Source organism: Ammospiza nelsoni, chromosome 6 (assembly GCF_027579445.1).
Source record: "Ammospiza nelsoni isolate bAmmNel1 chromosome 6, bAmmNel1.pri, whole genome shotgun sequence".
NCBI lineage: Eukaryota > Metazoa > Chordata > Aves > Passeriformes > Passerellidae > Ammospiza > Ammospiza nelsoni.
In genome coordinates this window covers 21,274,150-21,300,624 of record NC_080638.1, presented here as the reverse complement: position 1 = coordinate 21,300,624, position 26,475 = coordinate 21,274,150, and the positions used below count along the sequence as shown (strand labels likewise).

Sequence of the window (26,475 nt, the reverse complement as noted above, 5' to 3'; positions counted from 1 at the left end):
TCACAGCTGTGTCCCAGATCTCTTTTCATTAGATTAAAAGACCAGAAGATCATGTTTGGGTGTGATATGTTGTAAAGTGAGCCTCCAGTTGTGTGCATTTCCTCTCATGTTGGCCTGGGGATGAGCCAGTGACAGCTGAGCAGTGTCATGCTTCACACAGTTTTACTATCTTGTTTCAAACTCATGTGGAGACATCCATTGCTTAGACCTTTAGTGGTGTGAGATTTTTTTATTTCTTGGCAATAACTTGCTCCAAAAGTGAGTGAGATTTTCCACAGCTCCAACTTTAGGTAAACATTCAAGTGACTTTAGTAGAAATGTCTGTAAAAACTCAGCAGAAGCCTTAGGATTTACCTTATGGGAGTTCATTATGGGGCACAAACTTTCTATTCCTTGGACTTAAGCACCTGCCATACATCACCATTTTGCTGGACATGATGTTTACATAATATGCTTTGGAATTCACAATGGAAAACATAGACATAGTGCATGTGGTTTGGGTTAAGACCATTCTGTAATTTATGACTGGAGATGTAGATGAATATAATTTAAGCTAAAAGTCTGCAAGCTTTCTACTTGTACAGTGTGTTCTACAGAGGTTCCATCTTAGAAAAGCCATCTTAGGCTTGGTCTCTCCTTAAGCAATCTGGATTATAAATCTCACAAGACAGAATGGGAAAAATTGCTTGTGGTATGTCCTTCTGCTTAATTTTTCTAACTTTGTATTGAAGGAATCATACAATTTATGTTGGGATAACACTTGAAATCCTCAACCCACAGACCAATGAATGCCAGGACAGTACTTTGGGAAATACTGGGCTATCTGCTTTTCTTATAGTCATGTCCTGGGTATCTAGAGCTGCTCAGTGTCAGAGATTTCAAACCCAGTTAAATGACCCCTCTAGTTTTACCTGCTTCACTCTTCATATTAAAACACCATGGAATAACTGGAAAATTAAACATTTTAGAATTCAAGTTTCCATGTTTGAATTTGGCCAAGGTTATAAAATCCATACTAGTTTTCACATGCATCAGCAGTAGTTGTATCATGAAGAAAACCAACTTCAGCAGCTCACAGAAATGCAACCTGCTGTTGAGCCTCACAAGTTTTGGATATAAAGACTCATCTTCAACACTTACACAGTAACTGTGCTGCTCTGTGTTTAAGGTAAATACCTCTATAAGAAGGCACCACCAAACTCAACTCATTATTTCAGTTGAGACTACTCCAAGTGGTTCTACAGTCCAGCAGACAATAATAAATAAGCAAGAATAATAAAGTGTTTGAGAAAATGCTGTGTTAGGATAGAGACTTTTGGAATGCCAAAAAGAATCTTGTTCCTGCTATTGATGACATTCTCTCAACTCCTTTGCATCTATAGAATGAGTGTAAGCAGACCTGGGGGACACAAGGCAGATCCTTTGATGGAGTGGGGCATGCCCTGAGGGTTTCACATGTAGAAAGCAACCCAGTCCCCCAACCTCAGCTCCGTAATCATAAATATACTCATAAATATACTCCGTAATCATAAATATACTTATGTAATCATAAATATACTTACTTCTGAAAGCGATTTTGTATTTATGACTTCCCACATTAATACTATGGTGTAGTTTCTAAACAGATATCTGTGATATATTGGTAAGAGAAAGCAATAGAAGCAGATCACCCAAGCAACCTATTTATGTGAATGTCCATTCCATTTCATGCAGCTATTAGAATAAATCACTATTCCATGTGAATAGGAATTTTTTCCCTCCTTTCACAAGATTGTGGTCAAAGTGTTGTTACCACCATTTTTAATGTATTTTAAAGGCACAGTATGAAAAAAAAGGCTCCAAACCCCGGTTACAAAGGCACATAGACAAGGAAAAAGATGCTTTACACAGGGTGAAAGTCATTGCTGTTCAGGACTTCCTCTGTAAGAAGTCCTTTTGATTCCAGTAGATGGCATGCACTCTTCAAAGCTTGCTCTGTGTGATCACAAATACTGCTCCAAGGAGCACACAGAGCTCTCTTTTTAAGCTGTATCCCAAGGGATTCTGTTATGCTACATGTGATTTCTATAATCTCTTTAACATACTATAGGGAGCTAGTATATCTTCAAAACGAAGCTTCTTCACTTTTTCAGGGCCCAGCCCAGGAAATTTTTGTTGAGATGTTTTTCAAGAGCACGAGCAGTTTGGCCAAAGCAATTTTGTTGGAGAAATAGTTGTGATGAAAGCAATCTGAATATCTGGCTACAACAAAAGTGTAGTTGCATTAAAAGGGAAGCAGTCATTCTAGGTAAGAAAAGCTAAAAAAATAAAAGAAATAAGAGAAAAGAATGGCAAGAATTTTATTGAATGGGATGTTTTAAAAGCTAAATATGTCATAAGGTAAGAGAAAAAGTTTAAAATGTATTTTTCTTTTTTTTTTTCACCCTGTGAGGTAATTTTGTACTGGGGAACAAATACAGTCTGTTTGTAAAGTTATACTATGAGACTTCTGCACTTTTGTAGAGGTTTCTGGCACTCAGAGGTTGCAGTAATCAAATTTACTAGCTTTATAGTTGTAAGTCAGATTTTGTAGAACTGTTGAGAAAGACCATTATCTGTACTCAGAGGAGAATTAATGTCCATTAGAGTATGTAGGAGCAAATTGGGACTTCATACACTAATTCAAATTCTGACATTTTCTGCATAGAAGTTCAACTGTTTTCTTGTAGGCTTCTTAGTAGTTGCTCTTTGTGCAGTTTCTGACTCTATCCACAACAGTTTCTGGAAGAGAGCTTTTCCCCACAGGAAGCACTGAGGAATGTTTTCAAACAGAATTAATGCTGGATGCACTGTTGCATGCTGGCTCATTGACAAACATGTCATGGAAAGGAATGCATTTGGAGAGTGTTTTTGGTTGCTTTTCATTATCTAAAGCTTTGTCAAACGTTTATCTACCTGTGCACTTTACAGGATTTAGAGGAAAATATTGAAATATGAATGGTCAGCTATCTCAGACCTTTGCCGCTGGCTGTTGGAGAGTAGCTCTGATGGTTGGGGTTTTTATCTTGATTTTTCTAGTCTTCTGATTGAATGTGCATAGCAAACCTGTACACAGCACAGCACTACTCAGTCACTTCTCAGAAAACATAAAGGACTTTTAGTATTTTGAGATGCAATTTGTGGGATGTGTAGCTTCTAAAGCATATTGGAAAAGAAATACAAATTTTTAGTATGAGAGGGAACTTTTGTTTGCAGGTTAAAGCAGTAACACCTATGGTCACTGTTCTTAGCTGGAGAATACTTTGGAACTGTTTTGAAACCACTTGGAATTTTACAGCACAGCATGAGTAAGACTCCTGAGCCATTAGATGGGTAGGTGGGCATTTTCGTACTGCTGTGAAAACTATAGGGAATTTTCAAAGTAGATAAAGAAAAACAGTCATGATGAGGTGGCCACAGAGGGTTTTCCTAATTTTTTGTATTTTTTCTTCTACTTAATACATATCATACTTTTAAAACAAATAGTTAATACACAGATTTGGTGAGAAAATAAACTAAGTAATTGAGATTGAATCCTTTTATACCTAATGATGTCTAGATGAATGGTAATAACTGTTCAGAATTAGTTAAAACTTGCTTAGCTGTAGAGTTCTGATGCACCAATTCAGCAATAGTGGGGGGAGTTACATGGCCACCAGAAACTTATTCTGTGTGAGTGGTGTGGTCAAAAATCACTGTTGTAGCCACCTGCAGTCACAAACCTGTGGCAATTTACTTCAGGAAAAAAAGTGTTTCAAGAGCCATTACTCAAGAAATAAATTAATAGGAGAAACTGCACTTTTCCCCTTGTCATGACAAATTAATTCTTACTGTCTATCTCAATCAGAGCTCCTTGATCAGTCTCTCTTTCTGTGGACTATTCTGAATTATACAAAACCCCCCACTCTTCTACTCCTTTTTGTCCCTAGCCAGCATGTCTAGGAGCTGCTACATTTCTGGTCTTCTCACATTCTCACTGGCTTAATCTTTACCCAGTGCCCTTGAAAACTATGCTAATCCCCAGTAATTTCATAGCCTTTTTCTTTGTGCTGCCTGTCACACCCCAAGTAGAAGCAAATGCAAGGTCATGATTTTACTTGTTTCAGAGTTTCTGAGGATGTAACGAAAGAACTTTTTGCACAAAGCACACTGTTATTGTATAATTTGCCATGATGATAATAGTATGATTCATCCTTAATTCTTCATCTCAGCCTCAGTACATAACTTTTGGGTAATGAAGCATGCACAGTCCCAGGTTGTTACACCACTATAAAGCCCTATCAGCAAATTGGCAGATATTCCACATGTGCATTATTACATAAATAAATTATCATCTTTATGTTAGGTATTATACTGTCTAGTCTAAACCACACTTTCTTGCTTTAGACTCTGAATGGTGCATAGAATAAAATCGCTGAAGATAGAAATGCCCCTCATTCCAAACAAGAAACAAACTGGTGTCCCTTCTTGCAAATAGAACTGATATCCCTCTAAAGTCTGAAATACAGAGTAAATCTGAATCTTGCCAAGAAGGACTGTGGAAGCCTACAAGGACACTTGTCTGCGTGAGGTCTGAATAAATACCTTAGCTTTGTTCTTACAAACTGTAGCTTAAATGTTTTTCCATCAGGCTTTTTCACGACCCTTAAATCAGAGTCAGTTAACTCATACATTCCAATACACACACTCCTAGAGATGTCCAGGTCAGTTTTTCATAAGACTGGGTAGGAATGCCTGAAGGCAATGGTCTGCAGGGTCCCAAAGACCCTGCACAGCTGCCACATGGAAGGACACCTGTAAAGCTTCCCATGGCCCCCTCCATCAGACCCACCATGCAGAGAGTGCACAGGTGGCATTACACATCTCCCCTTCTGCAACTTACTGCAGAAATTTCTCTCTCTCATAATTTCTAACAGCTAGGTGTTATCCTGGCTGCTTTATCCCTATGTACCTGACACTTCAAGGAGTTTCTAGGTATGGAGGTACATACACGTCTGTATAAAATACACTTCTATTCTTTCTAACAAAATCCATGTGATTCGATGTGATCTCTTGGCCTCATGTGGTTTATGGTGCAGGGTTCTATGAAAAGTGAATTTAGTTCACAATCTCTCCATAGACTCTAATATTCTTTTCCACACAACATGCTATGAAATGCTCCAAGATATCTAAGCTGCAAGTCAATAAGAAAATCTGAGCATAGGAAAAGGCATTATCCATGCATTGGTCTGTCTAAAGAGATTATTGAAAGCCATCTATGTGGCCATACACAGGATGTGTGATTATGAATAGAAAAGAATTCCTGCCTGGCAGATTCATCATCTTTACCTCTCTTATTATTCAGACGTATTCCTGCAGCCTAGTTAATAAATAAGTCAATACATTAGTAAGTCAGATATAAAGAAACCTTGAGGGGGGAAAAAGTCTCTCTTCCACAGTGATACATATGTTTGTGAAAAGACTGGATAGATATGGAAAAAAGGATCATACACTTGTAAAAAATTACTGTGGTATTATATTTCATTTTCCTTTGCACCTACTATCAAGTACAGACTTCTCTCTCTCTCTACAGGACAATTTAGCTTCCCAAGTCAGATTTAAAAGCTGGAGAAACTCTTAAAGGAAGCATTTAATGAGCAGAAATCTCATGGCTGTTCTAATAGGGTTTTAAAAGCGTAAACAAATGTAGCATAAATTTAAGGACTGCAAACTCGGGTAGATCATGAAGAGTTGTTTTCTTAAATGAACTCAGGGAACAATACTTTAAAAAATCAGAAGAAAGAGATGAAACCAGGAACTAAATCAGAGTAAAAAGTCAGGTCACATAGACCACTGTTCTCAGGTTCAGTGAGGATGCTGTTGATCAGCAACTTGAATATATAACTGGAGCACCACAGAACTATTTAGGTTGGAAAAGGCCTTTAAGATCACTGAGTCCAACTGTTAAATCTTCATTGCAAACTCCTCCACCAAACCCTGACCCTAAGTACCACATCTACACTAACTAACTCCAGGGTTGGTGACTCAGCCGCTTCCCTGGGCAGCCTGTTTCAATGCTTTTTGGTGAGGAAAGTTTTCCAAATTTTTAATCCAAACCTCCACTGCTGCAGCAGGAGGCCATTTTAATTGTTTTATCTGTAGTTGCGTGGGAGAAGAGACCAAACCCCACCTGCCTCCAGCCTCCTTTCAGGCAGTTCTGGGGAATACTAAGGTCACCCCTGAGCCTCTTTTTCTGCAGGCTAAACAATCCCAGCTCCTTCAGGCTCTGCTCACAAGACTTGTGCTCCAGACCCTTCCCCAGCTCCACTGCCCTTCCCTGGACATATTCCAGCATCTCAATATCTTTCCTGTCGAGAGAGGCCTGAAACTGAACACTGGATCCAAGGTGTGGCCTAATCAGTGCTGAGTACAGGGGACAATCACTGCCCTGGTCTTTTGGCAGCACTATTGCTGATCCAGGCCAGGATGCCATTGGCCTTCTTGGCCACCTGGGCACACACTTGGCCCTACCCTGGCTCATGTTCAGCTGCTCTTCTCCAGCAATCCTTGGTCATTTTCTGCTGGGCAGTTTTCCAGCCACTTTGCCCCCAGCCTAGCGTACTGTCTGAGGTTGTGATCCAAGGGGAGGACCCAGCACTCTGTCCTGTTGAACCTCATGCCATTGGTTTGTCCCATTGATCCAGCCTATCCAGATCCCTCTGCAGAGCCTTCCTACCTTCCAGCAGATCAACACTCCCACCCTGCCTGGTGTCTGACTGAGGGAACACTCGTCCAGATCATTGATAAAGATATTAAACAGGACTGGCCCCAACACCGAGCCTTGGGGAACACCACTGGTGATTGGCCCTCAGCTGGATTTAACTCCAGTCATCTCTGGGCCAGCCATCCAGCCAGTTTTTAACCCAAAAAACAGTGCACCCATTCAAGCCATGAGCAGCCAGCTTCTCAAGAAGGATGCTGTGGGCACAGAATGTGCAGTAAATGCTAACGCAGAGGAAACAACATGGCTGTAAATTGTTCCAGGGAGAAAAGTTCTTTTTCCTGCTACAAAAAGGCAAGTCATACTTGAGGGTGTTGCTTATAATACCAGTCCCGAGGCCAAATCAGGCTCCATAGTAAATCTCCACTCAGAATTCATTAATGTCTTACAAATAAGAAGAAAAAAGCCCTCACAACGCACTTAAAATTCAATCGAAGGGCTTAGCAGCAGCAAGCCATTTAAACCCTTGTTACTGCAGACTCTTTTTCAGACTGAAGCTTATGTTACTCTTGTTTGTAAGATTTGTGTGTTTGGTTTTGCACTTTTTTTATTTTTGTGCAGAAGCTGAGACCTGACCATATTATTTTACTGATATATAATGCAACATTTAACAACTGAACATTACATAGCGGGACTGATGCCAAAGCTAATGTGTGTTTTCTACAATAAAAATACTTCAGCTGTTTCACCTGCATGGCCTGTCATATTTTGGCTCTGTATGCTGAGCTTTACCAGTTCCAGTGTGGTTTGAAAAATATATCTAATATAAGAAATGGAACCCCCAAACTATAGCGCATGGCATGGCACAGCGTTATGATAAAGTCTGAAACTGTCTCCCTAAAGAAGCTCAGCAGATGTTGTGCTATAATTAATTTAAGCAGCAGAAAACACTATTTGAACTCAAACTAGAAGTTTCTTGGTGAGCTCACGTTTGAGCCCTAATTTCAAAAGTTGTGGCAAACAGTTTGGACTCCTTCCACCCAGCTAGTGAAATCCCTTTTGTTCTGCTGATGTTCCATATGTTTTCCTAGTCACTCGTCTTTTATCTAGCAACCAGAGCAGGCTTTTCCTACATATGAGACAGCAGTAAACTGATCATGGGGTGGAGCAGATCCATACTCCCTCTCCCTGTCACGAGCACAGCATGTTATCCTTAATAATTAATGTTATACTGTCTCTCCAGGGAAAGGGGGAGAGATTAGCTGCTAGCAAATATTCTTTAGAGCATATTAAGTTCTCATTTACTCCCATGCAATCCCACTGATTGCTAGGAGGAGCTCTGTCAGTGAGGAATCACCAAGGTTGCTGTCTACCAAACTTCATCAGACCATTTTTGCAATGGCTTTTCAGATCCAACCATGTTTGAACCACTTGTCTAAGTACTACGGAATTGGCAAGATGAGATTTGCAGTCCATTCACTTTTTATTCTGAGATCAAAAAAGCAGATTCAACTTTCTATGTCTCCTCTTTTTTTCTTCTTTCCTTAAGAAGAACAGTCCTTCTAGGAACAATTGGGCTTTTGTAGCTGCTGTTTACTCATTGCTTCAGAAGAGACCAGTGCTTGGTCTGACAATAAATATGTAGCTCAAGAGAAGTTCTTAAACCCTGATTTTAAGCCTGTCTGTCCAAGGTTGTTTTCTCAAGAACAACTCTTGCTACCTTGATTGAAGCAATTGCTACAAAACAAAGCAGACTTTTATACTGAGAATACCTGCTTGATTAATTGACAGAGCTGAAATACCTTGAACAGAATAAACATGGTCTCTGTTAACTTACTTTGTCCTCAGCATCTGTTTTCAGTAGCCTTGTTATGGCCTTTGCCTACATTTTTCATTTAAATGAAAGATTATTTTTTCCCTTCTAGTCTGTAATCTAGGTTTATGCCAAGATGGGGGAATATTTGGGAGACAGAGAGTTCTTTCCCCGTAACTGACTGAAAATAAAAGGGCATTGTCTCTCAAGCACTGTGTAAATCATTAACCCTTAACTTTTGTGAGGAAAGGAGTTACATTTGGTGGCAAAGGAAAAGCAAACATTCCCCCCATCCTTTTAGTTCTGGAAACTTCAGTGTCAATACAAGAAAGAAATAAGAAGTTGAAGAGATACAGAGAGCAGACTAGTCCAGAGGGAACTGAGAGAAAACCTAAGGAAAATGCTTTAGGAGGAAATAGGAACATACCAGGGACCTTAGTGCTTTAATAAATGATTTTCCTGCATTTTGGCACATTATGTGTAGCAACCAGCAAGAGAAACAGACTACAGCCTAAAAAGTGCAAATAAATAGATTATCTCATATGGCACTGTATATCTTACATGCAAACCTATCTGTAAATATTTAGATAATGTAAATTCAAATGTTTATGGACAAATTCTTTTTCTTGTACCTTGTGCACATTGTGAAGATGAGGGACAATAGCTAACTTTTAGATTATTCAGGCAAGAGGTTGTTTCTTTGCTTAAAAGGGAGTAAAACTGAAGTTAATTCTGATACTAAGTTCTATTAAGGCACTTATGTATCACCTTGTCAGGGTAAAGCACATTTGAAATCAGTGAAAATACAGACTGTTAATTTTGGGACAGTTTTGTACTCTCCTAAGGTGAATAAAAAAAAAAGCAACTCCTGGGCTCAAAGGAGTTTCTCTCTTTTCTAGGGAAAGCCTCAGAAGGGAGAAGGGTAGGTGGCAGAGCTAAGCAGAACATCTTGCTAAATAATTCAAAAGCTACAACATATGTCTAGCTCTTGGTATGTGCTGTTTGGTATGATCTGCTGTTTCATGTGACTACTTATTACTTATTTTCCAATATTTGGTTCATTTTTCATAAACCCTGTCAATGTTATTAAGCATCTGTAGTTAGCAGTAAATATTATCATCTTTGAAGGTCTCCATACTTATGAGTTCTCTGTGGAGCTGTTTTGGAGCTTAGCTGTTTGGCTGCTTGTCATAATGACATAAAAAAATAATGATCAGAATTAATTAATGTCTTTATGTTCTGGCCTCAGTGGAGTTAGACTAACTTCAATAGGCACTTGTTGCAGTTATCTCATCATGTGACTGCAGGTTTCAGGTGTGAAAATTATGCATTCTTCTGGAGCCAAGTATCATTTACAAGATGCAAATAGAGGCACAAAACCAGCACAAGGAAGATATCTCAGTCCATAAGATAAAAATTAATTTCCAAGACTCTGAGATAAACAGATTTTCCTCTTCTAGTAATTGGATAGACAAATTTCTGTTGCAAAATTCCAATTTTGTCATGTGTTACACAAGAAGCTTCACTTATCCTTCATAGAAGGTTTATATTTCACTATTTTTCTCTTCCTCTCCTCCCACAACATAGTCAAAAGCCTGGAACAATACTTCCTCTCTGGTCCAGTGATAAATATCTCATTGTTGAAAAGCAGTGGTAACTCCTTTATGGTACCATTTTTCATGTTCTGATATTCATCTGTCATCACTCTTTGTAACATGGTTGCACAGTTAGCATGTTTTCCTACTGTGTTTTTTTCCTTAAAAAGCCCTTACTTATCAGAATTTCACTCTATGCCTACAATCTTGAAGTAGATGGAGAGCGTGAAACTTTGAAAAGTGGAAAAGGTTCCAGGAAACCAAACTAAGATTAGCCCAAAGTAAAATCATCAAGTACTTCTGTTTACTGATCCATTTCAGTTCCACCCAATTATTTACTAAGTGAGCAAGCCTCCAATGTTTTCTTTTGAATTAGTTTCAGCTGTCCATATTTCAGAGTTTCTGAGGAGTAATCTGATTAACCTGTAGTGAATAATAGGCCAGAACAAGTTATATATTCATCCTTGGAATGCAAGTGAAACTAGTTGTAATCCTTGGTTGCAAAGTTTGGATCCCAAGTTCCTTGGGGTTTTGGCACATTTCCACCAGTGATTTCATGGCTTTGGGGCCCATGTGCATGAAAAGTGCAGACACTGTCTCATCTTCCTTGTAATTCCTCAAGTTGTGCACATTATCCCTTGGCTAATCCTCGTGTATCTCTGATACTTGCATGGATAAGTCTTTGAGAAGAAGGCAAGCTTCTCACTTGAGCTGTCAGAATGTGCACTGGTATTCTTTGTTACTTCACTGTCAGAAGCACATTTTGTTGTGACAACCCTTGTTGAATATTTTTAAAATTGCAGAATAAAGGTTACAACACTTGGAGGGGTTTTCCCCCTTAAAAAAAATAAGAAGGAGTATTCTGTAGTGCATTTTGAAGTTTTTTTTTTTTTTTTTTTTTTTTTTCTACCATCAAGTATATTGGAAAGAAATGCAATTTCAGTTTGAAAGGGAAAATTGTAGAAATATTAGCATCAAAATTTGGATAGCTGGATTCTTATTACATCTGATAACTTTCTGTTGAAAAACTTTACAAAGACAAGAAGTAGTACAATATTAAAAAAAAGTTTTGATTCATTGGGAATGGCTCAGTACTGAGAACACTGAAACTTCATACATTTTTTCAGACCTGTCTGAGGTCTGTAAACATCAGTCTACTGTTATAGAGGAAGATTTTCTAAAATCTTGTCCTAATCTGGCATAAGACCAGATCTCAAAAAGCATAATTTTCTTGATAATAAAAATTTTGTTCTTTACCTATTTCTCATATTTACATAGCCTTACCTTTTAGGGGAAATGTTTGATTCATAGTAGCATTTTTAATATTTTTTTCTAATACATTTTAATATTTTGTATATAAAAAGAGAATCTATTGCTATTTATATAATTTCTCAGCTATTGAGAAAATTAGAGGCATGACTTTTGCAGTCCTGCACTCATGTGTGTATCACTTTATGTTGGGTTTGCATGGCCTGCCTTGGGTAGCAGGGGAGGAGAAGGGGTGGCTTCTGTGAGAAGCTGCTGGAAGCTTCCACCATGTCCCCCAGAGCCAGTCCATGGCAGCTGCAAAGACAGATGTGCTGCTGGCCAAGGCTGGGACAATCAACAATGGTGGTAATGCCTCTGTGATAACAAATTAAAGAAAAAAGAAAAAAAAAACAACAACAAAACTTATGGCACAGATAAGTGGCCAGAGAAAAGTGGGGTGAGAACCTGTGAGCAGGACAACTCTGCTGACACCAAGGTCAGTGGAGAAGGAGGGGGAGGAGGTGCTCCAGGCTCTGGAGCTGAGATTCCTGCACAGCCAGTGTTGATGACCACGGTGAGGCCCTGCAGCCCATGGGGACCCATTGGGGTGCAGAGATCTACCTGCAGCCCGTGGAGGAGCCCCACGCCAGAGCGGGTGGATGCTTGAGAGGAGGCTGGGAGTCCCATGGAGAGAGGGGCCCTGTTCCCATGCTGAGGCAGTCTGTCCTTGGAGGACTGCAGCCTGTGTAAGGGGAACCCATGCTGCAACACCTGGAGGGGCACAGTTGCCCACGGGAGGGACTCATGGTGGAGCAGTTTTGGCAGGACTGTGTGCCCGTGGGAGGGACTCGCATTGCAGCAGTTTTGGCAGGAGTGCTGCTGGTGGGATGGAGTCACACTGGAGAAGTTCACAGGGAACTGTCTCCTGTGGGAGGGACACTGTGGTGAAGCAGGGGAAGGACTTATCTCTCTAAACAGTGGGAGAAGCCTCTGGTGATGAACTGACCACTGCCCCCATGCCCTGGCTCCTTGCATCCCTGGGGTAGGAGGGAAGGGTGGCAGGAAGGTGTTCTTAGGGACTTTACTTCTCATTATCCTGCTCTTTGTTAGTAATAAATTTAACTCATATCCTCAAGCCGAGCCTGTTTTTCCCATTATGGTATTTGATGAAAGATTTCTCCCAGTCTGTATTTCAACCCACAAACCCCTCATTAAATTTTTTGTCCCCTGTCCAGCTGCATAGGGGAGTGAGTGAGCAGCTTTGGTGAGTGCCTGGCATCCAGCCAGCATCAACCCACTACACACTTCCTCAAATATAAACCAAAGCTAGTGAAAAAACTTTTTCCTCTAAGCACTGCCAATTCAATGAAACCAAAGGTTTTCTTGGGAAATGCATAGTTCTCTAACTAATTTTCAGTGGCAATTGTTCAAGTCTCATTACAAACAAGGTAAAAGTATTCTCTTGACATCAGCATTCTCATTATATTGAAATAAAATGTAAATGTTGAAATTAAATGTTTTCAAAATATTGAGCAAAATTTTATTGAATGCTTTATTTTGCAAATTAATCCTAATTTTTAAACTATTATCCTCAATTGGAATTAAATAAGGTATTAAAATCTACATTTTCCTGCTAATAAAAACTTTGTTCTTCAGCTGTCTCTTCTACTTAAGTAAAAAGCCATGGTTTTTGGGGAAACTGAATTTTCTAGCTCCATACCAATAGTTTAGTCCTTGAAACATTTGGGATGATATGTCCAGTGAATTAATTCTTATTGTATCTCTACCATTTGAGAAATAACTGCAAAAAATACTGTGATGGCTACACCTTTAGAAGGACACACCACTGCCATTTCAGAGACTTCTTTGGAGCAGTAAATACGCAGTGTTTATGAAATGTGGGAGGTGGTGGAATATGCATCAGATTCCCCAGTTATATATGATGGAAGTAATCCAGACTTTCCATTTTGGCATCTTGTGCTATAACTTCTACTTGATTTTCACTTTTTATTCTAGTGCCAACAATATGCCTAAGCAAGTAGAAGTCCGGATGCATGAAAGTCATTTAAATCCAGTGGAGCACAGATCCAGGAACATATGTGTGCAGTTCTGCCAGTCCCTCCACAGGAATCTGCTCCTGACTCTTACTGTGTTTGGTAAGCTGCATCTGCTGCTCTGGACACTCTGTGTGTATCTGCATTTGTTCCTGTGGCACCACAGCCCTGCCTGTGGCCTTCAGCTCTTCCAGCCGAGCAGGCAGAGAGGAGATAGGATGCCTATGGGCACTGCATGTGTACTGGGTTCAAAAGCACACTTTCCAAAATGCTGAGGAGCATTAAATATTTTAAAAGGCTTAATTGTGAAATATGTGTGTGATTGATGGTAATTTGGAACACCCGATCTTTGAAAAATGTAATGCCCTCTTCTCTGGCCATATTTCAGGTGAAGCAATATATAAGCTTATTTTAATTTTGCAATATATAGGCTTGATTTAATTTCTGTGTCAGGGTATTCTTGACACAACACAGAGCAAATCCACACCACTGAGGTATCTGGTTTGGAAAGGACTATGATTTAAACCCCAAGGCCAGTCAGGTCAGTGTCATCCAGTAGACCTGAATGCACTACTCTTTTTTTCTCTCAGTGATTTGGAGAGGAAAAAAATAAAAGATAAAACCTCTTCAAAATTTTCTTTTATATCTCAGTTTACACTTCACTGGTTTTAAGGTTTGTCTTTCCTCTCTGTAGCTGTAAGCCAGCACTCCATGATCTCATCTTGAATATTGCCTCTGGCTTTAGCAGCTTCCATATACAGAACAGTTTGACATTTTATTGTGGTTCACTGGCTCTTTGCCTGTTTCTTTTTCACTGAAAGCCCAACAGCCATATGCAGCAAATTTGTAGACATAGTCTTATTATTGTTTGAAAAAACAGCTGCAACTGGTCTTGAGCTGCAAATTTCATCTCCATATTTTCAGCCTGCAAAACCACATACTGCTGAAATGTTTGCCTTGAATCACCTTTCAAAGGTGTACCTGATGCTGTCCTAGAAAAATGTTTTAAATACACATATATTTTTTCATTGTATCAAAGAGATAGTTCATAGTCCTACTTGCTGTGAATCGTAACACAAACTTTGCTATCAGGTTTTATCGCACTTGGGCTTGAGATCACGAAAAAAAGGCTTTCTGGATGTAAACATAAAATAGCTGTTCACAAAGATCACGTTATGAAAGTACACATGGCATTTTTCCCCCTAATCTATGCTTTAACAGCCTTAATCCTGAGCAGGAGGTTTAAGTTTTATCACTTTATCCACATAAATGATGAGGGGTTTGTTTGTGTTTTGAGAACATCAGCACATGGAGAAGGATGCAGAGCGTCAAAAAAAAAGGAATAAGACATGAACCCTAAGATGCCCGCCTACTCCTTTGTTTGTTCTTCCTCCAGGTGTCATCCTGGGTGCAGTGTGTGGGGGTCTCCTTCGCCTAGCAACACCTATTGACCCTGACATCATCATGCTAATAGCCTTCCCAGGAGACATCCTCATGCGGATGCTAAAAATGCTGATCCTCCCTTTAATTATCTCCAGTTTAATCACAGGTAAGATCCATTAGCCATAAATACTTTAAGATGCTTTCTACAGGAATCACCTGGTTTGCTTTTTGTGATGTAGGAAGAATAATGGTGGGATCTTGTCAGCATTTTGCAGTTGCAGTGAGTATTTCAGAGTAGATTTCTGAATAACTTCGTTGGCTTTAGTAGGTATATGCTCCACTGAATTTATTTCCAAGCACATGCACACATGCTGCAATCAGAAATTTCTTCATATGCTGTTTGATCTAATTTCTGGATTGGAGCTTGCAAATAAAATGGCCTGACACTAGTGAGCCTAGCCTTCTTGAAGGTGTGGTGTCAGCCAGACCATGACCAGTTTGCAGAAATCAAGGGCAAAAGATGGTAGAGATCTTCTCTATTTTTCAATGCTTCCTCTGCAATTAGGTGGAGTTTTAAATGCTTCTCTTCAAATTATTAGCAGTAGACACTTCACACATAAGACCTAGAGAGAGAAGTATCTGTCTCATGGTGAGAATATCACAGGGATGAAAGCAGGCACCCAGAGGTAGTCATTACGTATTGAAAATTATAAAGGATTTTATTTTATAATTATTTAATTGGATATTGAGTGTCAATATATTCACTTGTATCTTAAACACCTGCAGGGCTGTCTGGATTAGATGCTAAAGCAAGTGGCCGCCTGGGGACAAGAGCCATGGTCTACTACATGTCCACCACTATTATTGCTGCTGTGCTGGGTGTGATTCTGGTTTTAGCCATCCATCCAGGGAATCCAAAACTCAAGAAACAGCTTGGGCAAGGGAAGAAGAATGATGAAGTATCTAGTCTGGATGCCTTCCTGGATTTGATCCGAAACTTGTTCCCTGAAAATCTGGTTCAAGCATGCTTTCAGCAGGTAAGTCCTTCTGCTCCTTGGTAATATTCTTTACATCTTTTCAGGGTTGTCTGCAGAGTTAATGTCATTGTTTAGGTTAATCAGAGAAATGATAATGTAAAGAGGTATACAGGTCTAAAGGTTTGAGCAGGTAAATGAGACAACATTACTTATAGCTGCCTTGGTTTATGTTGTCGTTATTATTTAAATTCATGGGGGTGTTTTTAATGAAGTTTATTTAAATTTTGTTATTAAGTAATCTTTAATTTTCTCCATGCTTTTCCTACAGTATCTATGGTCATGAATGCTGGCTTGGTCTTTCACCCAGGCTGAATTTTAACTTGGCTGTTAATTACAGAGATGATGGTTCTGCAATGCCCTGTTTGGAATATATGGGTGATCATCATTCCAGCTCGTTCCAAAAATGTACCCCAAAACCCAACCTCCCATAACCTCTGTTGCTGTGTTAGAGTCCAGATGAGGTGGGAATAATAGCTCCAAAGGGCTGATGCGCCTACAGGTGGCCCCATCTCACCAGCTTTGGAGCATGCTGGGAATGAAGGATGCTTGCACAATGTGTTGCTTGCCCTGTAGGGAGTTAATTTTGTCTGAAAGATTTTCACCAGTGCTTAATCAAAACACCTTGACTTTAAGAGGTAAAATATGCTTAAGCATATTTCTTGTATGTAAGCTGCTTTTCCCTCCAACTGAATTGTTTGAAAGTAATGCAGACAGGGTTTTTGGGGGGTTGGGTTGGTTTTGGGTGTTTTTGATGTAACAGGATTTGTTGCCAAACCTGTTCTGAAGTGTTCCTGTGTGATAGCTGGTGCTGTGGTTATAGCCAAAGAAAAAAGGAACAAGAAGGGGGGGAAGGGAGAAGAGGCCATGGGAGAGTGGAAGAATGAGGGTGACCTAAACTACCGAAAGGGTTTGGATTGCTTCACTTCTTACATGGACTTCCACATAAAAACATATAATCCTTGGGGATTTAGAGAGAGAACATTCTCAATATTTCCAAATCATCACGGGAATGTCAGTCATGTGGTCAAACTGTGGGTGGCTAAACATCACATGTAATGTGAAATGTATTTCTGCAAAATTAAGTGAGGGAAAGCAGGGTGCTTATGGTTTTTTCTTCCTCTCCCTCATTTGAACTGTGGAAGAGAGGAAAATTCAGTTTCTTGTTAGTTGAAGGTGGTCAAATATCCTGACAAAGGGGCAAAAAAAAAAAAAAAAAAAAAAAAAACAGAAAAAAGAAGAATTAAGCTACCTCTGTCAGATTTTTTTTTAAATGTTAGTATTATTTTTTCAGTGTGTTTAATACCAAAGTTCAGGTTATTTCACTAGTTATGGATCACTAATTTCACTGATTATTTTTAAATTTAGTAAAAAAAAAAAAAAAAAAAGCTTTTTGGCTTTTCAGGGTTTGATTTTAGCAGATTCCAGACTAATTTCTACTGAAAACCTCTGCCACAAAGCCACATTTCATTTGTGAAATGTGACTAGGTGGAACTTTTGCTTCTGATAGCCCTTAACTCCTCTGTAAGGAATTAGGCTTTACTTTTCTCTCTCTGCAGGAGGAAAACAACCTGCTTTAATGGTGTCAACATATATTTTATTTCCTACATTCATACAGTCTCTCTCCATAGACACTCAGAGTTTCCAAGTAGCCTTAGATGGAAGACATATTGTGCAGTAATCACGCAAAGAGTGGTTCTGAAGGGTGCACAGCAATGGTGATGAGCAGTGTGTGGGAAAGTTTTGGTGCCTTTCATTGCAACAAGGCAAAAACCAGTGAAGAGGTTCATGTGCAGCTTTGGAACTGTTCATTTGCAAACTGGACTGTGGCTATCATGAAATTTCACTCTCTCCTGAGTTTTCACATGGTCCACAAGAAAGTTTGAATTTATAATGAAAATTCTATTCCAGCAGAAAAACCATAGGACCATCTGTGAATATGAATGTGACATTTAAATGGTTTTTTGGTCTCAGATGTGGTCAGAATCTAAGCTTTATGTCAGACTCAGCATTTTTACAGATTGTGACCTTGAGCAAAGGACTGCTGAGGACCTTTAACTTAAGTGACTGTAGTGGAATTTGTGAGTGTGAAGAGTCTAATATTTTACATTTAATTTCCATTACTCGGTTCTTGCATTCTGAATACCTCACATAAAAAAGTACTCTGTTGACAAAATCCCTCAGATAAAATTTAACTCTGAAAAAAAGGAGGCAGTCAATAATGTTTGGTGGTTTCAGGACAACTGAAGAGTTTCTCATGCAAAGCTATGTAGGTTTTCTGTCTATATCCCCCTCTCCAGATTTAGGCAGCAGGTTTCAGATGGAGAGATGTAAGGTATTTTAAAACCATAAGGCTTTACACCATATCGATCAAATCTGGATCCTCATCCATAGTACTACAATGTCCATGTCAACAAGAAAGAGGTGGAAATGTTCTTTGAAAAGCTAATGCAGTTTCTGTTACCTTGCTAAGTGTTTCTAGGAGCAGGGGAGTAGGGAGCAGGTGGGAAAACATGGCAAGCCAGTCATAGCTTCCAAACCATTTTGCCTGCCCCAGGACTATGAAGAGGCTGAAAAAGGGTCAAGGTGTGAAGTGGGAGGAAAACATCCCTTCTAAAAGCAGCAAATCACAGATCTCTCTTTTTCCACTCCCTCCTTCCTTTTTCCCTAGCTGTAATCTTAAGCTCACTTCTCCTCCTACTGCTCCTTCCCAGCTTTTCCTTTACCCTGACTTTCATGTGCCACGAGTGGGTCCAAGTGGGGTCAGAAGCTGATGCCTTTTTTTTTAAAGGTGGTCAGATTTGTATCTAGCAGCATTGGTAATCTTTCTGTTATCTATCCCCCACAATCTTTTAATTAGAGATCTCAGGGCACTGTGTATATTCCATTTTGAGCTCTTGCAGTCAAGAGCTCCAAAGGCGTAAGAGAAGTGTTGGAAATGTCCTGAATTTTTGATTCAAGTTAACCATTAAACTGGGATGACTTGAGATGAACAGACCATCCTGAATAACAAGCCTTACTGCAGAGCTGCTGCCATGACTGATTTTAGAGGCACCTGGCTTTTGGTGCTAAACAAATGGTATCAGCCTGTGACACACAGTCTGGGAAGCACCCTGTGTGAACTGGCTAAAGGGACTAACTATCTGTAAAATGTTTCACTGTAGTGATAAAAAACATGCATTTGCTGTACTTTTCACACGAGAGTTATGAGGAAGACCCCCAGTACTTTATAGCACTTGAAACTGTTGAAAAATAAACTTAGTTTTGGAAGAAGGGTTTAGAGTCTGTGGAATGCATATCTAATCCTTTAAAAATATAGTTCCCTGGAATGTCAAGTGAAGACTTTTTATTATTAATTCCTTGTCTACCATATGGATGCATTCAGACTATTTCCATTCTCATCCTCCCTTCAGATCCAAACTGTCACCAAGAGAGTGCTGGTGCCACTACCTGTTGAAGAGCCACCTAATGTCACTGATTCTGCTATTGCTATGGTGAATGAGACAGCAGCACCTGAAGCCCAGATGGTCATTAAGAAGGGACTGGAATTTAAGGATGGCATGAATGTCCTGGGTAAGAAAATTTCCTGCCTGTCAAATATGTACATGAGATGTATGTCACAGCTTTTTGCTGTGGCTAGGTAGCCAATGTTGTTTGATCTGGTCTTCAGTGCACGTTTAGTCTCTCTAGATAATCATCAAATGTTATCATCTAATGGCTGTCCATGGGTCTCTGGATATAACAGAAACCAGCAAGTGAATTGTTCTGGATTGGCAGCTTTGTGGTTATGAATTGGAGGAGTACAGTGGCAAAGCATGTAGGAGCTACCCAAAATATCCTTTCATCCTAGAAGAAGCTGACCTAGGCTAATACTAATGCATATTGGCAAAACAGTATGGGGGAAGAGCTTCAAGAGCCAGTACTTCACACACCCCCCTGATGGATCCAAGTGGTTTCCAGTAGCTGTCTTGGGTGTGCTGAACTAATTTGGCTTGAGGCAGAGACTGAAGTGAGAGGTGGAGTGTGAACCACACCACCCAAGAAAATTCCCAGAAAGGCTTGACACATTTCTGAGTCACAACTCCCTCCTCCTTTCATCTTGGCTGCTGACCTTTACCAGCTGCAATTGTCATCATGCCATCTTGTCTGAACAAGCCAGCAAGTGGAGGTGGTAGGAAAACTTTGCTTATCTCCCACCCCTTCCTGAAGCAACTGTTCAGTCTGGGATGGGGGCACACGAGAAACAAACAGCTTCCACACCACTTCTGTTTTCTCTTATGTGTCTAGAGTCCCTGTTTTTTCATCTGAGAGAGGAGTGCTCCTCCTTCAACTCCTTCCTTTCTGTATGTGGGTGAAGTCAGTCACAGATTAGCTCTCAATTTGTAGCCTCACACCTACACTTGAAGATGCTCTGTGACAGCACATCCACAAGGCTGAGGCTGACACCTCTCTGTCTATAGGTGCCCTCAAGGTGGGACACTATGTTGGGGTACCTGATCCCCTGCTTTCTCTCACCACTAGGCCATAATCTTTGAAGGGCAAATGGCCTCTTACAGCTGCTGAACAGCTCTTGCTGACACAGTGCTGTCTGCAGACCTTCCTGAGGTGTTGGTGAGTTGGTTGGCTGCTTTGCTTAGACACAGGGGAGATGATAGCATCTGTAAGCTGGTCTTGTTTTTCTGTGAAGCAGCCTGCTCTACAAGAGCCCTGTATCCTGCCTGCTTTCATGACTCTCGTTCCATTCAGCATCTGTGGGCAGAGGAGCCACTTTCAGAGCTGCAAGTTGGCATTTTGCACCAGGCATGAGGCAGCAGCTTGTTGCCAGTGCTCTTTACCCTCATCTGTTTTTTTTTCTCTCCCGGAATTCTCCCTATGCATTAAAATGAAACAGTTGTTTTGAGTGAGAGATGCATTGCACTTAATGTTGGGCTTGTTTTGTGTAGGCTCTGTCATGGATAAGAGAAGGCTGAATACAATTCCTACAGAAAAGAAATAGACAGTATAGCTGGGGAATTTTCTGTGGTGTTTTGACCAATGACTCTCAAATGTTCTTGAGCTTTTTGGGTCGGTTTGTTGTGGGTTTGATTTTGAATGAAGAAATGAAAATATTGTGGGAATTGCCATCTAGTTTGGATAATCTGTACAAGCCAGGCAAATTCCTGCAAATAGGAACCAATCTGACTCTCATGACTAACACAACAGCTCATTTGGAATTAATGAACAAAACTACCTATTAACATTTTCTAATGCAGATTCTGAATTCCAGGAAGTAACTTGGTCTTTGAAAAGCTTTTCATCATTTCTCTACGCTCTGTGGCACACAAACATATGCTTCACTTCCCTATTCAACTGACTCAACAAAGATAGCTTGGTTCTAAAGAATGACTTTGTATACAGGAAACTGGATTAAAAAAAAAAAAATAAGAAAAAAAATCTGGTTGCTAAACCCAGTGTGAAGATATGGGACAGCCTGTCCTTTCCCAGGGTATTGGCAGCTCATATTCCCTTATCTTGAATGTTTTTGTGTCCCAATAGATTTTTTCCATAGGAATTTCCCAGATTAGTTTACAGATTTGTTAAATATTGGACTCATACAATGACTGAAAATTTAGCCTCAAAGAATGGCTGAAGATTCAAACCATCTGTCAGTATCAGTTAATAATCCAGCCCTGGGCACTGAAAATTTCTGGATATAAAAGGTTAGCATTGAAGAAACAGCTCCAAAGTAATCCATTGTGCATGGATTGCTCCAAAGATGCATCCATTGTTTTTTCACACTGATAGTCCAATACTCCAGATAAATCTACATTTGGAGCCAAATGTTACCCATTTTAAGTGCTACAATTTTGCATCAACTGATAGCCTTTTCAGTGAGGTTAAGCTGCTTATTGGGAGTTCTGTGGTTATGTGCAGTACCCACCTTCTCCTCCCACCTTTACCTTCTTCATTTAACAGGAATACTCCTGCCCTACAAAAGTTCTAGGGCTATTTTTTTTTTTTGCCTTTCCCTGTACTCCAGGACTAATTGGCCTGTCAAGGCACTTTTGTAAAGCCTGAGAAAATTCCTCTTGGTTTCTAGAAACTCTTTTAACAATGGAGTTACAGTGCATCACTGTTACCTTTCCCATTTGCCAGGGTTCATGAGGTTTCGAATAGCTGAATGGCACTGGAAGATTACTGTATATGTATTTTTTGATGATCAGAACAATACAGGAAAAAACCCCAACAAAACTGTAATTGCACTGTGAAATTAGTAAAACATTGAAGAATAAAAGATTTTCTGGATTTGATTATGGTAGTTGAGCATGAGTGCATATTAAAAAGTCCCAAGACATTTGTAATAGCCTGTAGTTCTGATATCCTGACCAATGTGCTCTAGGATGACTCTGCTTGAGCAGGGAGCTTGGACCAGATGACCCACTGTGGTCCTTTCCAAGTTTACTTAAACTGTGATTCTGTGTTTCTGTGAAATCTGTATTTGCAGGTGGCATCAAGACATTGACTAAGTGCAAAAACTTCCTCAGAGCCTTCTTTTTTGTCTTGCAATTTTTCCCAACAGGTTTGATAGGATTTTTCATTGCTTTTGGCATTGCTATGGGGAAAATGGGAGAACAGGCCAAGATGATGGTGGATTTCTTCAACATCCTGAATGAGATTGTAATGAAGTTAGTAACCATGATCATGTGGTAAGTTTGTAGTTCTAACTCACAGAACAAAAAAGTAATTTTTATAAAGCCCTTATAAATCCTTGATATACAGATGCCAGTTTGTTAGTAAACAGTGTAATTAAATAGTTGACTTTCTAAAGCCTTGAAAGGTATATTAGAACCACAGCAGCATTATTTCCATTTGGTGAGGATTACTTAGGACCCAACTTGAAACATTTCTGAAGAGATTCTGTTCTTTGTGTGCTGAAATACAATGCATGTACCAGGAAAGACCTTTAAATGCCACATTGACTGTGGAAGTTCATTATAGAGGAGAGCACCTCAGCAAGCAAGAATGGCCCACACAAGAGTATCCCAGTCTTCCTGGGAGGTTAGCATAATTCCAGGGTATTTCCTAGAAGGTATAAGTACAAACAAAGCCTGTAGACACACTTTATTAATGGTCTTCTTTAGTAAAAATACTTTAGCATCAAATAAAATTCCAGTAGTTTTCAGTGATGTTTAGTCCTTTCACTCATAGTTTCTGCAGAATGTCTTACAACCTTGCTGCAATGGGGTCGCTGGAAGATACCTGCCCTCTTTTTGAAGTATACCTGTTTGTGATAATGGGGCCTTTAAGAAAGTCATAACCCCATAACCCTCCAGGAGCTAGAATTTACTGTTATTTAGCACCATTTGGTAGACCCAAGACATAATACCCTGCCTACAATATAAATATTCTCTCGTAGTCAGTGTTGCAACAGCAGGAAATCTTTCAAGTTTCAAGAAATTCACTGTAAATATTTATTTTTTATTGATGTGATTTTTATTTCTCTTCTCATGAAAAAAGGAAATTGATGTTGGGAATTCCTTTTGTTCATCTCTGTTTAGAATTTTTAGAGATTTGTTGAGGCCAGAAGCAAGGGGATTTTAGTGCGTGTTTATAAAGAAAAAAGCACTTCCTTGTGCAGAGTTACATTCTGTTTGGTTTATGATTGCTCAGCACAGACATCTGCAACTCCCATGGCACCTAGAGACTCTCAGGAGCATGGCAATGCTACACAAGCATAAAACAAAACAGACATCTGGCTCTGACAACATGTAACTCTCCATAAGAACTGCACTTTGTCAAGTTCACTGGAATGTGGCATTTTTTGATAACTGGTATAACAGCTGGCCTTGCATTTGAAGTGATTGAAGGCTTCCAGGCTTTGGGCACACCACTTGAGAAACCATGAGATATTCTAACAAAAACCAGGAAGCACTTTTATTCTGAAAATATGTTTCCTTTGTATTGTTCTAATGATTGACAAGACAAAATAAGTAACAAAAGTACATCATTAATGAAGAATCCATAAATTAAAAAGCATTTGTCTGAATTATTGAAAGAACATAGTGGAAACATTTCCAGCCTTCAAGATATAAACAGTTCATTTCAACAAATGTTGAACTATTTCAACAAATGGTTTAACTGAAGTAAATAATGCAACCTCTTGAAACCAAATAAACAATGGGTTGTAAAAGTTACATTTTAAGAACAAATCTGCACCATTCTTTACAATGATACAAGCCTGTGTAACATTATCATATTCTTGTCCAATGTTATTTTAGGATTGAGAGCTATTCAGGAAAGGCATGTTCCATTTGATAGATGGAAAATGAAGTATATGGGGAATTTTCTGGAGATGGCCATCTCTTTTAAAAAATATGTGAAAACTATCCCTTGAATTTCCATCACTTCTCGACGTGCACCTTGCTGCTGAGCCTGAGAGCTCCCTGCTCTTCTCCAGTCTGTGTTTTGTTCAGCAGAGTTTCTATGACTGCACTGCCAAGATGAGTTCTGCCTATGCTTGTTTTCTTTCTCCAGGTACTCCCCGTTGGGTATTGCTTGCCTCATCTGTGGAAAAATCATTGCAATCAAGGACCTGGAAGTAGTTGCTAGACAACTTGGCATGTACATGGTCACTGTGATTGTGGGTCTTGTCATCCATGGAGGGATCTTCCTGCCTCTGCTCTACTTTGTGATAACAAGGAAAAGCCCATTTTCATTCCTTGCTGGGATTTTTCAGGCATGGATCACAGCACTAGGCACAGCTTCCAGGTACACCTGTGAAATACCAGTGTGCTTTATTTTTTGGCAGATTATTACCTGCTGTTTAGACATGGTACATCTACTGTTCTAACCTTCACTGCAAAATCATTTTGTGCCATTGAATGAAAACTATTTGTAATACAACCATGTTTAAATAAATCAAAATACTACTTGCCTTCAGGATTCTCTAGAGAGGCTGCATCTCTGCAGAGACCTGCAGACATCTGAGAGACCCACTTTTTTTTTTCTTCCTTTTTTTTTGCTTTTCTGCCATTTGCCTAATCACTTGTGCAAATTGTGTTAATTCTGTGTTTGTTTCCTCAACTAGGAAAAGTGATAATTCTTTTTCTTTTCAGAGCATGTTAAGACCAGTCTCATTGCATTCAAGAAAGAAAAAACAAACATTTCTAGGTTTCACAAAATGAAGGAAAAAAACCTCTCCGTTTGTATTTTAATCAATTTTGGCAAAATAATTGGGCTTCAGTGAAAAGCTGAGCATTCATCCAGGCGCTCTCAAGCTCTCATCCTACATCAAGCCTCATTCGTGTCTTGACTACAGTCCCACTTCCAGTTAAATGTAGACCTAGTTTAAAAATTGTCTAAAAAAGGCTTAAATCACAGCAGAAGGTGGAAGTAGAAAATATAAACAATGGTATTAGAATTTCTCATTTTTCTCCCTTACGTGTATGTGTTATACTGATTTTAATTATGACTTCTTTGTGTTTTTTGCTTTCTCTCCTTAGTGCTGGAACATTACCCGTCACATTCCGGTGTCTTGAAGAAAATCTCGGCATTGATAAGCGTGTAACAAGGTTTGTTCTTCCTGTTGGAGCAACTATTAACATGGATGGAACTGCCCTTTATGAAGCTGTGGCTGCCATCTTCATAGCACAGATGAATGGAATTGACCTGGATGGGGGCCAGATAGTCACTGTGAGGTCAGTTCAAAAGAGTCCTTTGTTTCTACAGACTGTAAAATGTGAATGCTTTGGGTTGGGTGTCTTCTCAGTAGCTGAGTCGTCTCAGTTGGATTCAGTATGAAATCCATGGATTTCTAATAATGATATGCAAATGAATGTTTTATATATGGGTCCTGGTTCTCTGGTGGTGTGTTTTCTATATTTGCAGCCATAGTGCACGCTGGTGTTTTACACTTCTACAGTTGACAATTGTCATGGTTTAACTCTGGGTGGACACCAAACCCCACACAGCCACTCACTCCACCCCCTCACCAGCGGGATCAGGAAGAGAATCACAAGGGTAAAACTCATGGGCTGAGATAGCAATAGTTCAATTGGGAAAGCAGAAATAGTGCCCACAAGCAAAGAAAACCAAGGAGTTAATCCACTACCTCCCACAGGTGAGCAGGTGCTCAGCCACCTCCAGGAGAGCAGGGCCCCACCACGTGTGACAGTCACTTGGGAAGACAAAGGACATCCCTCCAAACTCTCCCCCTTTCTCCTTCTTCCTCCCACTTTATGCACTGATGATTCCACACACATGTGGTGTGGAATGTCCCTTTGGTCAGCTGGGGTCACCTGTGCCAGCTGTGTCTCCCCCCCTGCACCCCCAGCTCCCTCACCACCATGGCAGCATGGAAAGCAGAAAATGCCTTGGCTCTGTGTGAGCCCTGCTCAGCAATAACAAAAACATCTCTGCATTATCAACCCTGTGCTCAGCACAAATCCAAAACACAGATCTATACCAGTCACTGTGGAGGAAATTAATTCTACTGCAGCCAAAACCAGCACACAAAACAATGTCAATTCTAATGTAAAGCATTCTCTGTCCAATGAAATGCTTTTCTTTTTTTTGTTTAGGGGTGTGCTACAACTCATGTACGGGCCATTCACTTTCTAGAATTATATCTGTTTATATACACTACAAGAAA

The 26,475-nt window shown here is 39.8% G+C and overlaps 1 protein-coding gene across 1 annotated transcript in view; it reads left to right on the top strand.

Moving 5' to 3' along the window:
- Positions 1-26,475, top strand: part of SLC1A2 (solute carrier family 1 member 2) — an 85,696-nt gene that overhangs the window by 37,838 nt on the left and 21,383 nt on the right. The window contains exons 2-8 of the mRNA XM_059473814.1: positions 13,391-13,530; positions 14,825-14,977; positions 15,598-15,848; positions 19,259-19,418; positions 22,405-22,531; positions 24,360-24,593; positions 25,328-25,522. Of these exons, the coding sequence (XP_059329797.1) occupies positions 13,391-13,530; positions 14,825-14,977; positions 15,598-15,848; positions 19,259-19,418; positions 22,405-22,531; positions 24,360-24,593; positions 25,328-25,522 (1,260 nt within the window). The remainder of the gene's footprint in view (positions 1-13,390; positions 13,531-14,824; positions 14,978-15,597; positions 15,849-19,258; positions 19,419-22,404; positions 22,532-24,359; positions 24,594-25,327; positions 25,523-26,475) is intronic.